This window comes from Antennarius striatus, chromosome 10 (genome assembly GCF_040054535.1).
Source record: "Antennarius striatus isolate MH-2024 chromosome 10, ASM4005453v1, whole genome shotgun sequence".
In the NCBI taxonomy this organism is placed as follows: domain Eukaryota; kingdom Metazoa; phylum Chordata; class Actinopteri; order Lophiiformes; family Antennariidae; genus Antennarius; species Antennarius striatus.
Window position 1 is genome coordinate 6962973 of NC_090785.1, and position 15028 is coordinate 6978000.

Here is a 15028-nt window from a genome sequence, read left to right on the forward strand (position 1 = left end):
GTGTGTGGTGTGTTCCGGTCAGATTTGTACATCTACTATGGTGAAGACAAGCCCCACCCTACTCTTTCTTTGATTGGCTAGTTTTGGTATGTTACGGGGAAGTCACCAAGTGCTTATTGGCTAGAATTGAAAAGGGTCATGGTTTTGTCATAGTAGTATTTCTAAATCGCCAACGGGAAGACAGGAGTGAGTCCACACAGTCAATTCTCTATAGGAGTTTAACTAGCTAAATCATCCACCAACCGTCAGCCATGTAATCTGACCACCCTGGCCTCTGAACAGAATAGAAGCCGGATGTTCCAAGTTTCGGACACAATGGCGAACATTAACCGGGACATTTTGACATCTCGGCTCCACTGAACATTCGTGACCCCGTCCAGCAGCAATAGTAACATCTGGCTAACAAGCTAAAAGCTGTTAGCATTAGCAGCTGCCAGCCGAACAGCTGTCACCCCGGAAGGCCGACGCAGCCACACCGGGTGGGGATTTAACTTTTTTATTGTCCGTGTCTGGACTAAACCTACCAAAAGTCAGCCAATGATAAAAAGCTGTTCATTCCATATCGGTAAGAATGGAGACCTCTTTGGGGATAAGCAGCGAGGAGTGCCTGGCAATATCCTTTTTGAAAAAAGTTACTGCATTTTAAAGTATGTTTTTCCTGCTTGTTTTAGCTTGTTGGCTAACTTTAGCGTTTGAAGCATTTTCTTAGCTAATGTCTGTTCTCGCTAGCACGAAAGTATTTGGATGAAATAAAATTCATGAACACCACGTCTATTATAATAAGTAGGTGAATAACTTGTGAGTCATTTAACTGATTCTTTTATAGCGACACTTGAATTCTAATTCAGCTCACTAGAACCAACAACATAGAGCGGGTGAAATCGGCTTGTTGAACAGAATAACTTCATATTTTAAGTGTCCCTGGCTCTTGCACTGGCTGTACTAACCACATAATCCACTCAAGTGCTTTCTCTCTTTCCCCCCCCCCCCCAGAAATTATGACTCGGTATTTGCCACATTAATTTGCTTCCTACTACACAATAACCACGGCTTCTGCTTTCACTCTCACCGCACGCATCGTAATAACAAGTGAATTGAAGTGAGATCCTGTGTTTGAATAACAGGGCTTTTGATGTCCACAAACATGTCTCATCTTCAGATTCAAAATAATTCCTTGATTGTAATGCTTACACTGTAAAAGGTCAAGAGCTGCGGGCTGGTCAGAAGGAGCCCATACTACTGTCTCTAATTGAGCGCAATGGAGAGTTTATGTAAGTATCAGATAATCTGATTACTGAAAACATGTGGGGGTTTTTTTTGTTAGGAGTTGGTACTTGTGTGTGGTATGTTTAAACGTTGGCCTAGTTATTACTTGGATTCAGAATGTATTTTAATTTTACCTCCAAGAACCTCACTCACTGCTAATTGTTAGTTTGTCTGCAAGCTACTTTGATGAGCTGCCAAGAGTTTTTGATGAAATTTTGCTGAGAGATGAATCCTGGGCCGCTGAGGGCTCGACAATCACTATTTCTCTTTCTTCAACACTGTGATAGTGATATTAGGGTTTTTTTTACACAAATGAAGTTTACACGAAGTTTATGGGAGCTACATGTTTTGTGTCACGTTGAGAAAGAGGGGTAGAGACATGGCACAGTATGAATAATAGATTTAAATAAGATAATACATTGCATAAACATTGGTTTTGTCTCAGGTATATTTTTATGGCTAAATCAAAAAGGTCAAAAGTACTGAAAGAAAATAATTGTTGTATACAACATTGCATTAACGTCTTTAAAGTTTCGAAAGCCAGCTGCAGGACAATGTTGCCTGTGGAGCTGTTTTAATTTGGTTCTGCGTCACCAGGACTTTCATACAGAACATGCCCACTTCAGCATCTGTGTAGTGAAAGATGTGATAGAAGTTGGCGTGATAAACTGTCAGGCTTGTTTGTGTTCGTGGCAGGTCGTGACATGGTGTGGTGTGAGAGGGAAAAGAATGGCACCAACAGCAGCCTGCTCACTTCACATTATACAGAATTCCTCTACTTACTCTTGGACTATAATGAGACTCACATGGGCACACAAGCTTGATCATCAGCTGACTTTGTTAAAACAACACACAGTTAACTCCTTTCTGACAGGGGAAATATGGGGAGAAATTGTGACAATCAGGGCCTACCAGATCAACTGTAGACAGTATATAATATTGTGAAACTAACTATTTTCAATATTAGTTCAAACTTAGGCTAGCATGATCATAGCATTTTATCTGGTGATTAATTATAACACAAACTATTTTGATTGACAATTTAATTTTTTAAAATTTCATTTTAGCCCACCATCAGAGGTTCCTTTTAACATTTACAAATTTAACAATACATACAGTATGCACAACTTGAAGCACTTCTGAGAACTTCAGTAATAATTGCCTGGATGGCTGTTTGTTGTCTGTTCAGGTTCATTGAATCTAGCTGGGTGGTGTTATTTGATGTGTTTTTTGATTTGTGGTTGCTATCTACCTACAAACTATTAAAAAAACAACCCATAACCATTTGGTGTTACTTTGTATTTGGGGTTGCCAGATTGATGATCCATGATGTTCAAATTAAGCTCATCAAGAGTTGAAGAGGTTTTGTAGCGAAAGGTTAGATTTAATTTTCAACGCACAGCAAAATAGCACAGCTGGATAATGTCACCAACAAATGTCAAATATCAAACTGTGGAAATGGAAATGTGAAAACACTTATGCAAAATAACTGCCAATTCCCTGTCCTTGCACAAGGCTGTAAATGTAGTAAGGAAGCATTTACGGTGTAGGAAACCAACTTTGTGTTAACACATATGTGAACATTTCTGACCATCTTACTTTAACCTGAACATCACAATGTTCACTGCAACATTACTGTAAGTCTGTTGTATTGTAAGGAGTTTATCTGGTGATTATCATGTAGCTTGCTTAGCATAGCGGTGGGGTTGTTGTTGATACAGAGGAACTGTGAGTTCTTCTGACACATAGTCCGGCAATGCTGAATCATTTCTTCTCTTCAACAGCTATCAGTGTTATCATAATGTGTAGGGGAAATGTGCAGTGCCAAGAATGTTTCTTTGACCCTGGCTCTTTGTCAGCCATTGTTAGAAAGTGAAAGATTAACCGGGCCACAGTGACCCATTTTGGATTGGAAGCCGCTTATATTAACATGTAATGATCCAAAATGCAGGTCCTCTGAATGTACACCTGGTTATTGTTGTAGACAGATGAAGCTATAGTAACTCTGTCAACAAGGCAAACTAGACAGCAGTCAGAGAGCTCAGACTTCCATTAGGACAGGTCAACTTTGAACAAAGAGACTAATTACTCCCAGAGTGGAGAAACCTTTGCATGTGTGCACGTGCTTTATAGATTGTTGACAATCTGAACTACATATTTTTATCATTTGATAATTATACTCTTACTAATGGCACGTTTATCCATATTGCATCTCAAATTTTCAATCATTTTCATATTTTCAAATTAAATGCTGTGCATGAAAAACAATTCTTCAATTACTGTGTGTTTGTGCTAATTTATTATAACATCACAGAGTTGATGCTAAGTTGGACTCTGCTGTTCCCTACAGATTGGGTGTTTTGGCCACTCCTGATGCTGTTGTGTCTCGTCCAGTTGCTCAGCTGTCTATACCCATTAATGGCTATTTTGAAATTGTTCGAGGTATGTGAACTTTTTATCTATTGAATTCTCTTAGCCAATTTGAACCAATTGCTCAGGGTATTTTAACAAACCACCTACTGCGAAAATGTCTTTACATTAGATGCTTCTACTTCTCATTTACCAACAACGCCTTTTGCAAAGATGACCAACCCTTTGCATTCTGATCTAGATCTCATTGAAATAATTTATGACACCTCTGGTTCACACCCACAACAGACCTTTGATATGTATTTGTACCATTCAAGCTCATTTTTCCTTTTTCATTTCAGAGGCTGAGGAGGCCCTTCTTATTAACTTTTCAGTAGATTGTAAGTATTTTTTAAATACAGTACTGTATTTGTTTAATTTTTTAACCTCATCTTTGATTTATTTTACCTGGTTCCAAACTGATATGCAAGCCTGAAAGAAATAAAATATTGTGGAAACAAAATAGGACAAGACATTTATTCATATACAGGCCTCACACAAACTATACAACATTTTTAAGCATATACCTTTAGCCAAATGTCTACATTCTTTATTTAGCAGCAAAGGCTGATCATGAGTAACCAAGGTTCTTTGAAAGAATGCCTAATTGTCTCGGTGTTAAATCACTCTCCTTTGTTGTCTAGACAGTCTGCATTTCTAATGCATTTGCACAGCCTTATAAAGTCCATACATGTGTGTAAATATGTGTGTTTTCTCTCAAGCCTCTGTCAGGATACGAATCAAAGGAGAAAAAGCACCTCTGCTGCTGTTGGAACTTCAGGATGATGATCGGACTCAGACTTTCCTCACGCAGGTGAAAAGTGCTCAGCTACAAGGTAAGACCTCGCTCTCTGAAACAAAGCAGTTGGATAATCAATTATTTAGTCATCTCATCTAACATTTATTCGGGAAGGGTGGATTGCTCTGTTTACTGATTTCCATTGAATTCTTGCCACCAGCAGTGTTGGAAAAACATATTTGGATGCACTTGTTGAAATCACACTTTCTACACATGTTGACCAAATAGTGCTTTTTGTTGTCTAGGAATTTTAAGTAATTTGTTTTACTTTTGTCAATCAGACATCTACGATTTCACTTTACTATGCCACGTCACATTGTGGGATTAGGTGAAATACTGACTCAGGTCTGTAATTTAAGAGCTGTGAGAGGTGCGAGAGAAAGTATTTGCTGATGTGGGCACATGTCCTGACTGGCTTGTGTAATGCTCCAAGTCTCTACAAACGCTTCCATTATGTTATTTGTCTTTGTAGTAGTAATGGCTAGATGTTTATTGGCTAGATGTATATTTGGATGAAAATTGATTTTAAGCCAGTGAGTTGTACATATTTCAATATCCAGAACCAGTTCTTGGATTTTTGCTGTGGCATTCTTTAGTAATGAGCCATACTTCAGAGGGATTACATCAACTTCAGACTTATTATCAACAAGCCACGTACTAGTGTCCTGTTATTCCTGGGGTTTTTTTAATACACGTTTGCTATCTTTTATCTGGTTCTTTATTTGTACTCAATCAAATCAGCAGTTGGACCTTTATTATTCCATATGCAAAATCTTAAAATAATCCCTGAAAATATTATCCCTTCTTTCAGAAACAGCTGATGTTTAGCCAGGATTGTACTGTGCTTCATCTGATAATACTTATTATGTTTTCTTAGCTCAATCCAACGCCACAAAACGTAAAACAATGGAGCCCCTTGCGCCGGCAGCTCCGAGGGGTCCAGTCCCCATCCCACCGCAAAGAGCAAGCAAGAATGCTAACTCTGTGAACTCTGGAATCAACCCACCCAGACCTTCTACTACACCCAACCACAACAACGCTGTATCAACAAATCAGACAAATACCGGTAATTTTACAGTTGCACGATTTGTATTACAAGTTCCCCAGCTAAGGAAAAAGAAGACAGATATGCATTTTAGTTCATCATTTGTTTTTGTCTTTCAAATTAATTTTCTGCTGCTGTTAGACTGACTTCTCTGCTTTTTGTTCTAATTTTTCTGAAGCTGCTGCTCAGTCACTGGCTTCTGATTTTGGCTTTGAAGAAAACTTCAACCGCACACTCAAAGTGGAGGAAAAGAAGAACCATCAAAACCGCATGGTGGCCTCTAGGGAGCCTCCTCCTGTCCCTCCTCTACCTCCTCGTAAAGCCTCGTTCACGCCAACCCATCCGCCGCCTCCCCCACCAGTCCCTAAAGACAGAGTTTCCTCCTTGCAGGCCACAGACAACTCCTTCATAAATAGCACCAAACCAGAGTAAGTTAACTAGGTCACTTGAAGCACAGGAACTGATATTCCATGGCTGAACGCTCAGTTTCCCATACTTTATCCCATTCCAGTAGTTTCGTGTCAGGATTTAGCCGTGTGGACAGGCCGCCATCTTGGTGTGAAAGCCCCACCAGCAACAGTATGAGACAGGCCTTTATGTCCAGCCAGGCAGGACAAAGAGAATACCTCATCAAACAGCGCTTGGGTAAAAAGGAGAGCGAATATGTGGACATTGAGACTTTCAAGTAAGAAGAGCTTTTTGTTATACTTTGTTATTCTGCTTTGATCCTGTTCTGAAATTGTAATTTTGCATAATTTAACAATCCACTGTTCATAAAGTCTGTTTGTCTCTTCAGGCTTTTCACTGGAACGTGGAATGTGAATGGCCAGTCACCAGACAGTAGCCTTGAACCGTGGCTCTGCTGTGATGCAGAACCTCCTGATATTTATGCTTTGGGGTCCGTCAGAAGTTTCCTTAATGCATTCTTCTCATGTATGATTCTTTGCCCTTGCGTCAATGTTTTAATAGTTACGACTTGTTTAATGAGTCTAGGTTTCAAGAATTGGACCTGAGCACTGAAGCCTTCTTCTACATGGACTCATCCAAGGAGCAGTTATGGGTGGAAGCTGTGGAGAGGAGTTTACACCCAAAAGCCAAGTACAAGAGGGTTAGTAGAGAAAGTTCCTCTTAAGCAGGAATCAGGTGAAGGGGCTTCAGTAGGTAGGGGAAGTTATTACTGATTTGATTTCCAGATCGTTCTTATGTTAAAATGTCCCCGGGGAAAGTCACTGAGCCCAAATTGTTCCTAATGTTCAGAGAAGTACTTTGTCTGATCATTACCGCTCTATTGTCATAGAATTTTTTTACTGTCATGAAAAAAACAATGTATCACTGAGGGACAGCAGTTAACTAGTGCCGCCGCCACAGTGACGGCCAAAATAACTTTACATACTGATGAGGTTAGTAATCATTTTAAATCAAATAAGGCCCATCAGCTGATGTAATTATATGGCCATTACCACATGTCTGCTATGAGCATGGAATGGAATTCCAAAAGAACTGCATCTTATTCCTGACTTTATACAATCAGTTATCTATTGCATCACCTCACAGTGAAGCTGAGGTGAACAGAAACTGAAAACCTCTGTTTCTCCAGAATACCTTGAACATTGAGTGACCATGACTGAACAATGATTATTGTGTTTATTTATATAACACCATGTGCATTCTGTTTGCTTTCACAAAAACACAGGGACAAAAGGTACTGACTTGATTTTGTTTTGTTTTTTGGCTTTTTCCTGATCACAGGTCCGGATCATACGATTAGTTGGGATGATGCTTGTGGTTCTTGTCAATTCAGCACACGAGATTCACATAAAAGAAGTGGCTGCAGAACATGTGGGGACTGGAATAATGGGAAAAATGGTTTGTTCATACTGAATGCAGTTTGACTGTTCAAATACAGTCCTGTGCTTTTCAATTCACTAATGTTTCTTCCCTTTGCTTACTGTACCTGTTTCTTTTCCTCACATTTTGACCCGTCGCAGTTTGAATTTATGAACATGTTCTATAGACTTTATTCCTATTAATCAAATTTAAAAAGGAGCGTTATAAATGTCAAATTAACAGCCTAAATGCTTTTTAAAAAATGTTCGTTAATGTTTGCAGGGAAACAAAGGTGGAGTGGCCGTGAGGTTCGTCTTCCACAACACGAGCGTCTGCATCGTCAACTCCCATCTAGCAGCACACGTGGAAGACTTTGAGCGACGCAATCAGGACTATAAAGACATATGTGCCCGCATGACCTTCCACTTACTGGACCACCCGCCTCTCACTATCGTCAAACATGAGTGAGTTCCTCATTCACCCATACCCAGAGTGAGAACATGTCAAATTAATGTGAAAAGACACACTCATTTGTTATGATTGTATAATAAGATTAAGGGTTTTTTTTCTCGTAAACTGTAATCGAATGCTAATGTTTTCATTTTGTCTTTGTTGATTTCCAGCTATCTTAACTAAAAAATTGGATTCTTCACTTGAAAGCTCATCTTATGTCAATTGACTCTGTAATTCGCTTAAGTAAATTTCAGAACATCAGTTGGAGAACACGCTTTGCTTTTACAGTCGTTGCCGTCTCTGTTCGTGTTTCAGTGTCGTTGTCTGGCTCGGGGATTTAAACTATCGTTTGTTCATGTATGACGCTGCTGAGGTCAAACAGCACCTGGCAAAGAATGAGCTAAAAAAACTTCAGGAATGTGATCAGGTAAGTAACTGTAAATAAGTCAGTGTTGGCCGTACACTGCTGACAACTCAGAGAAAACTTGCCCCCACTTTTACTGAATTGCTTTCAAGAGTGTCATAATGCCATATTGCTTCTTCTGTTGTCATTTTAGAAAAATATTTTGGCTTTTGTGTGAAAAGTTTTTAACAAAATTCGGCTCAGCAGTATTAGTAACTCATCGGCGTTTGTAATTTACTTTTTTTTTTAACTAACCTAAATATTATTCCTAGATTTATAAAGATTGGGCATATACTAAACACACTGTAAACTATGTTGCAATTTTGATGCACGTAGTTTATGTGTATTATTTTGGTGTTGACAAAAAAATCATTTTTGATTCCTGAATGAATAAGTTATTGAAATGTCACATCTTCATTTGCAGCTGAACATCCAAAGGCAAACAAAGAGAGCCTTCACGGACTTCTTAGAAGGAGAGATTAATTTCATCCCCACGTATAAGTTTGACCCCAAAACAGATCGATGGGATTCAAGGTAAAAAAATATTTAATTTATTTCAATGAGCTGGCTCCAGGATTTTATCACTAATGTCATTTCATTCTTAATTTTTCAAGTTTAAATTTACCTAGAAAAGAAGCTCTTTTGAAGTTTTTCATTACATTCCTGTTGTCACAGCAGTGTTCAATGTGTCCCTGATGTCTCAGCATTTACGTTATCTCTGAAAATGTTTCCTACAGTGGAAAGTGCCGGGTTCCGGCTTGGTGTGACAGAATATTGTGGAGGGGTAACAGTATCGAGCAGCTCAAATATCGGAGTCACATGGAGCTGCAAACTAGTGACCACAAGCCTGTCAGCTCCGTCTTCAACGTTGGGGTTAGAATCACTGTCATACATGCAGCATTAATGTTGTCAACAAGTGTCACTGATGTAAGAAATGTTTTTTTTTGACAATCATTTGGTTTGGTGAACAGGTGAAGGTGGTGAATCAGGAACGCCACAAAAAGGTGTTTGAGGAGATTGTCCGAGTGATGGACAGAATGGAGAATGATTTCCTTCCATCTGTCACTCTGAGCAGGAGAGAGGTAAAGCTGAAGTCCTCACATATATAAATAAACTAAATACAAATAACCTTATGAAGATAGTAGTAATTCTGTCATTTATCCTTTGCTGGACGAAGAATCTGTAATTTATGTGCCGCTCTTTCCCTGTGTTACAGTTTACATTTGAGAATGTGAAATTCCGGCAGCTTCAAAAGGAACGCTTCTTAATCACAAATGACGGGCAGGTCCCCTGTCACTTTGCCTTCATCCCCAAACTGAATGACTCTCAGTATTGCAAGTCTTGGCTCCGTGCCGAGCCAAGTGATGGATTCTTAGAGCCGAGTAAGTCCTTTTATGTTTGAAGTTCCCAGTTGTTTGTTTGATTATTGCATTGACAAAGACAGACTATAAGTTTAACTAAGTTTATACATCCATTTTTTAATTCGGTGCATTTGCCAACCACATTTAGTTGTTTCCTTCTCTGTTTTTACTGTAGTTTCTTTCTTGTCGGTTCTTTCTATAAAACCAATAGACGTTAAATTAGGCAGCCAAGTAAAATTGAATTAATAGTTATAGCTTGAATAACTAGATAACAGTAAGGTGAGCCATAGTTAATGATTACAGTATATTTCCTATCATACCAACACTCATTTAGTTTTTGTCATCCTTTTAGTGGGAAATAAAATTAACATTGCAGCAGCAGCTCTTTGTCAATGTTCTCATCAAAGGTCCTCTAAAAGTTTATGTCCAAACTTCATTATATTTTTGAACAGATGAGACCCTGGAGATTTATTTGGAGGTGTATGTCAGTAAAGACTCAGTCACGCTGCTGAACTCTGGAGAGGACACCATAGAGGATATTCTGGTGCTCCATCTGGACCGTGGAAAGGACTACTTCATCACCATCTCTGGAAACTATTTACCCAGCTGCTTTGGCACCTCGCTAGAGACGCTGTGCCGCATGAAGAAGCCCATCAGAGAGATCCCCATCACCAAACTCATTGACTTGGTGAGGGAAATTTAATCCACGGTTATGAATAGGGACATCACACCATTATAAAATGCATGGATCATTGAACAGTGACATATTTTCTGCAGATTAGTTCAAACTCTTTATTATGAATTGTAGCCCCTCATCTGCACACAACATTTGAGGACTTATTTACTTCTTTAAGGGAATCTGGCCACACTGAAAGCCTATAAATTCTTGGTCACGAGGTGCCTGATGAGGAACTGGCAAAACCATAGGAAAAGAACTCATAAAAACAAGGAAAACTGACTCAAGTTGGGGTCATCTTGATTCTTCATATAAATATATATTCTCTGGTCTATTGTCTATTCTCTCCTGATTGTACTTGATCCGTGATGTATGCTACTTTTCTGATTCTGTGTTGATGCATTCAACTTCTATCTACCTTATTCTTCTGATTCCCTTCATCGCCCTCCTTGCCTTGATCATTCCTTTCCCACTCTTCACTCTGGTTTTGGGCTGACTTCTTGCTCAGGGAGAGGACAGCTACATGGAAAAGGTAACATATTAACACCCTGTGAGTGCGTAACCTTGAAGAAAAAAAAATTGGCTAACCTCAAAATTAGTTGTCAAATCACTGGCGAGATTGAGCTAGCTTAGTTATATGGTGCGACTCAGTCAACCATTAAAGCTCCATGGACTCAGACACACACCACCAACACTTAATCTCATTTCACAGCAGGACATCCTGACTGCACAGCTCCCGCATATACATGATTAAAACTAATGAGCAGTATTAAAGTCTGTGAAGCCGAAATACTCCTCTGAAGTCAAACGACGAGTCTTCTCTTCCGATTCATGAATTGATTAGTGAAACTGAATAGTTGCATGAGGAGACAGATATATTCCCAGTTGGTTATATTTCTTTATAGTGTTGCCTTTTATTTGTCCTAAGTTAAAACTTATTTCTTGAACTCCTCATGGAAGACTGAACATGCTGTAAAGACCCACAGTTAAAATTGTACAGAATGTCGTAGCTCTGTGTGTTATTTTAGTATCGTCTCCATTAAAGCCCCAGTCCAGTTTTACCTTCATTTATATGCATTCTCTTTAACTTGTTTTTCATTTTGGATATTTTTTCATTTGAAAAAATCTTCCCCAGAGGTAAATTCGACCTGTCTGCTGTTCTTAATTGCATAGTATTGAAATACCAGGAATACCACTTATTTTCCTTGCAACATGTCAATTGAAAAATATTTATTGCTGCAATTCGTCAGTGTAAAACAAAATTACTGTGCTGTGTGTCATCAGGAAAGGATGAGGGTGAACTTCCTGATGGTGGATAGTGCGAGCACTGAGGACAAACCTCTGAAGATCCCCAAGGAAATGTGGATTCTTGTCAACCATCTCTTCACCAAGTCTTGTGATCAGGTGGGAGCCTACAGCTTACATGGAAGAATGGAATGATCAAACAAGACAGCAACAAAACACTTGGACTGTGACAGGATATAACAGTAATCTGAACCAAATGATTTTTAATATAATTTCATAATCTCTACTTTATCTATGCTAGTTACTGTACTTAGAATCTCCCCAGAGACATTTTCTGGTTAAACATGTGCCCTGGACCCCCTTAAAAAAGACAGGAATGCAGAACCAAATACAGTTTAATAACCGTATTCTCTGTGAGAAACTCTGAAGGTATTAAAACAATTTCCTCAACTCCAAATAAACACTAATAAATGTTTTATTTTTGAATAATATTCCAGTGAAGTAATGTTTATTTCAGTGAATCAACCTCTACTGTGGATTAAGAGACCATGTGCGTGCATGTTTGTGACACAATAACTAACCAATGAGAGTAACAAGATTTGGTCTTTGTTTCTTATTGGGGACTGCTTTAAATGTTCCATAATTGCCTGTAAATGTCTTCCAGGAGGACTTGTTTCAGACACCAGGCCTACAGGAGGAACTGCAAAACATCATCGACTGCCTGGACACCAGCATCCCAGATTTTGTCTGTATCCTTAATTATGAATGTAGACTAAACAGACACAAGAAGCATTAAAATACATCTGTACACATTAAATTATTGAACACATCAACCCTGTTATGGTAATAGTTGTACTCTAAACACAACCTACGAGCTGTGATCGCAGGAAATCAGAGTGAGAGAGGAAGAGACTTGTTCAAAAAAAAAAACCCCCAACCGATTCCATTGAATCCAGTTGGACCACTCCTGCTTATTGAAGTAGCATCTAGTAGCATTGAAGTAGCGCTCTTCCCTAACTCTTCTCATAGCTGGCTGTAACCACTCAGTGGCCGAGGTGTTGTTGATCTTCTTGGAGGCGTTGCCGGAGCCGGTGATGTGTTACGAACTCTACCAAAGGTGCCTAGATTGCTCTAACGACAGCCGCCTCTGCAAACAGGTAAATGTTTAAATGTATAGCTACTAGTCATTGATTTCAACTTCTCTAAAAGCATATCAGGCAGAGAAGGACTATGTGTATTTATTAATTGTTCTTTTTAAACTTCTTATAAAATGAGGTTAATATAATCTTTTTCTATCTTTGACAGTTGATCTCCCAGTTGCCCCGGGCTCATCGCAACGTGTTTCGCTACTTGATGGCCTTTTTGAAGGAGCTATTGAAACATTCACACAACAACAACCTTACAGCTAGCCTCATAGGTAAGAAACAGATAACTCCAGTCTTACAGACATTGCTGGTGATTAAGCAATAGGAGAGAATGGTAATTGTCTCCTTTTTGTGTTTTAGCAACGCTTTTTGCCAGCCTGCTTATCCGACCTCCTCCCAACCTGGCACGCAGGCAGACGCCACACGACCGGCAGAAAGCCATCGACTTCATTCTGGGATTCCTCATGGCGGCGGATGAGGAGTAACTGAGTTCACTCACGATGCCAGCGGGAGTTGGAGTTCTTGTCCAACTTAGCCGATGTCAGCAGCGAACCTGTAGGACACAATTCTTTTGGCGTTTTTTTGATCTATGGAGACAAGTGCAGTTTTTTTTTTTTTTGCACCGCATTTCTCACAAACTCTCATGTAAGAGGAATCACTCTGAAGACGACCAGTGGCGTATCTTCAGGTCAATCGCAGAGTGACTGTTCGCGGCAATTGGAAGCACTTGGGAGAGGTTTAAACTGATCTATGCACTTTCTGATGAAGTAGGCCCTGTACCTCCAGATTAGACTTCTGTTCTTCTCAGTTGACCCTCCTTGTTGTAGATCTTCATGCCAAAACACCCACGAAACACTGAATGTGAAAATGCTACATATCCGTAGATGCTAATCAAATGATGCAACTACACTAAAGAAAAGCAAATAGCTGAAGTTTAAGATGCAGACTGAAAACTTGTATATGGTGCAAAAGCAGTAGATAATTTTAAAGTGGAAGTATGTATCTGTATGTATCTGTGTAAGAATGATTATGGTAGGATTAACCATGACAATCATCAGCTTTTCAGCATTTTAACTGAGGGGACAATATTGAGATTTCTGGGAGCATTAATATACCTGTTGTATTTTACATTTTATTTATATCTTTCATCCAAATTTTTGTTTCTTACCACTGTTTCTTTAAAGCTCTGCATTTGTTGTAACATATTCTAGAAACATCCATTCATGTTGTCATACAGCAGAAAACGTGAACATTTTTTTGTGTTTTAGTGTGCCTTATGTGTTATTTTGCCAGTTCCTCTCAAATTCCAAAAGAAATCTGTTAACATACTAACGTCCACCGGAAGAACGATGAGTCTGCCTCTGTGATTCCTGATGTCATATGTAAATAGCAGTTATCTCCCTTGCCTCATGGGTTTTTGAGTGTCGGTAGGGTGGCGCAATTCTGTAATGTCTACAGTTTGTCATGCTTGTTGTGAAGGTGGTACTATGAATGTCTGTTTGTCTTTTGTCCTTACTTCTGCCACATCATATAGCTCAGTATTTGTTGTTTCAGGCCCGTGTGGTACCAAGACTAGGCTGCTGTATTCCTCATGGTACACGCAGATCAGTAATACTCTTGTTTTGAGTGATGCAGCATTTTCTGAGTGCGAGTTCAGCAAGATGTAATGGCTCATTACTCTGTGGGATACAGTGCTGTCTTTGTGCACCTTTCCCATTTATGATACCATTTATGTCGCAGAACTTTGTCATCTTTAATGAAAAACAAAAAAAGCACTTCTACGCTGTGTAAAATGAACCATGTTCCCTTGGACAAAAGTGGAAAAAATATTTACATTTGTAAATTTATTTTCCTTTGCTTCGTATCTCCTGTAACTAGTGATGTTAAAATGTTCAGAAGAGTTCATGTTTGGTCGCAGTGTGAGCATGTGATGTAATATGATGCTGACAATCATAGCATTCAAAGAAATATTTGTTGGGCTGAAGATGCTCTGAGTCTTGCATCATTTCTTCTGTCTTCTTACCATCAACACACTAGATTCTCTTTCGGTCTTAATCAACAGGTGTCTTGGCTCTGAAGTAATGGTTTGTGATAGCCATTTATTTATTTTTATTATCGAGATCATGTCAAAATCAGTATAATCTGTGAATTGATTTTTACTATCATACCAGTGAATTAGCTGGAGCATTTCTTATGCATTCATTTTGCTTTTTGTGTCAGTCTTGTCAAAATCTGTTCATAAAATTATGGTACATATAAAGGTACACGCAGAAATGCGTTTTCAACTTTTTCAGTTTTTGTTTTGTTCCTTTTAATTTATTTAATAGAAATAAACCTGTCTGTAGAGCTAACTGGCTTTCAGGGCTCCTTCTTCTGGTACGTGTGAAATCACTACCGGC

General features: G+C 39.0%; 1 protein-coding gene across 4 annotated transcripts; it reads left to right on the top strand.

Annotated features, from left to right (window-relative positions):
- Positions 1 to 181: 181 nt before the first annotated feature.
- On the top strand, positions 182 to 14918 carry ocrl (OCRL inositol polyphosphate-5-phosphatase). 4 transcript variants are annotated; one of them, XM_068325720.1, is made up of 24 exons: positions 182 to 613; positions 1192 to 1271; positions 3617 to 3708; positions 3978 to 4016; positions 4398 to 4511; positions 5352 to 5540; positions 5698 to 5947; positions 6031 to 6204; positions 6316 to 6417; positions 6513 to 6627; positions 7269 to 7385; positions 7629 to 7810; positions 8115 to 8226; positions 8627 to 8736; positions 8940 to 9075; positions 9174 to 9284; positions 9419 to 9584; positions 10016 to 10251; positions 10748 to 10771; positions 11524 to 11643; positions 12149 to 12233; positions 12514 to 12641; positions 12790 to 12901; positions 12990 to 14918. In XM_068325720.1, exons 1-24 carry the CDS (start codon positions 572 to 574, stop codon positions 13112 to 13114), a joined length of 2961 nt encoding a protein of 986 aa, XP_068181821.1. In that variant the 5' UTR covers positions 182 to 571; the 3' UTR covers positions 13115 to 14918. The 4 variants fall into 4 exon arrangements, with proteins under 4 accessions (XP_068181821.1, XP_068181822.1, XP_068181823.1 ...); XM_068325721.1 differs by lacking the exon at positions 10748 to 10771; XM_068325722.1 differs by lacking the exon at positions 1192 to 1271 and having other exon boundaries at positions 437 to 479.
- Positions 14919 to 15028: the final 110 nt, after the last annotated feature.

Excerpts from the sequence above, each read along its gene's own strand:
- ocrl (XM_068325720.1), top strand. The coding sequence starts at position 572 with ATGGAGACCTCTTTGGGGATAAGCAGCGAGGAGTGCCTGGCA. Across the intron at positions 5,541-5,697 it reads AACAAATCAGACAAATACCG|CTGCTGCTCAGTCACTGGCT; the intron begins GTAATTTTACAG and ends ATTTTTCTGAAG. Across the intron at positions 11,644-12,148 it reads TCACCAAGTCTTGTGATCAG|GAGGACTTGTTTCAGACACC; the intron begins GTGGGAGCCTAC and ends AATGTCTTCCAG.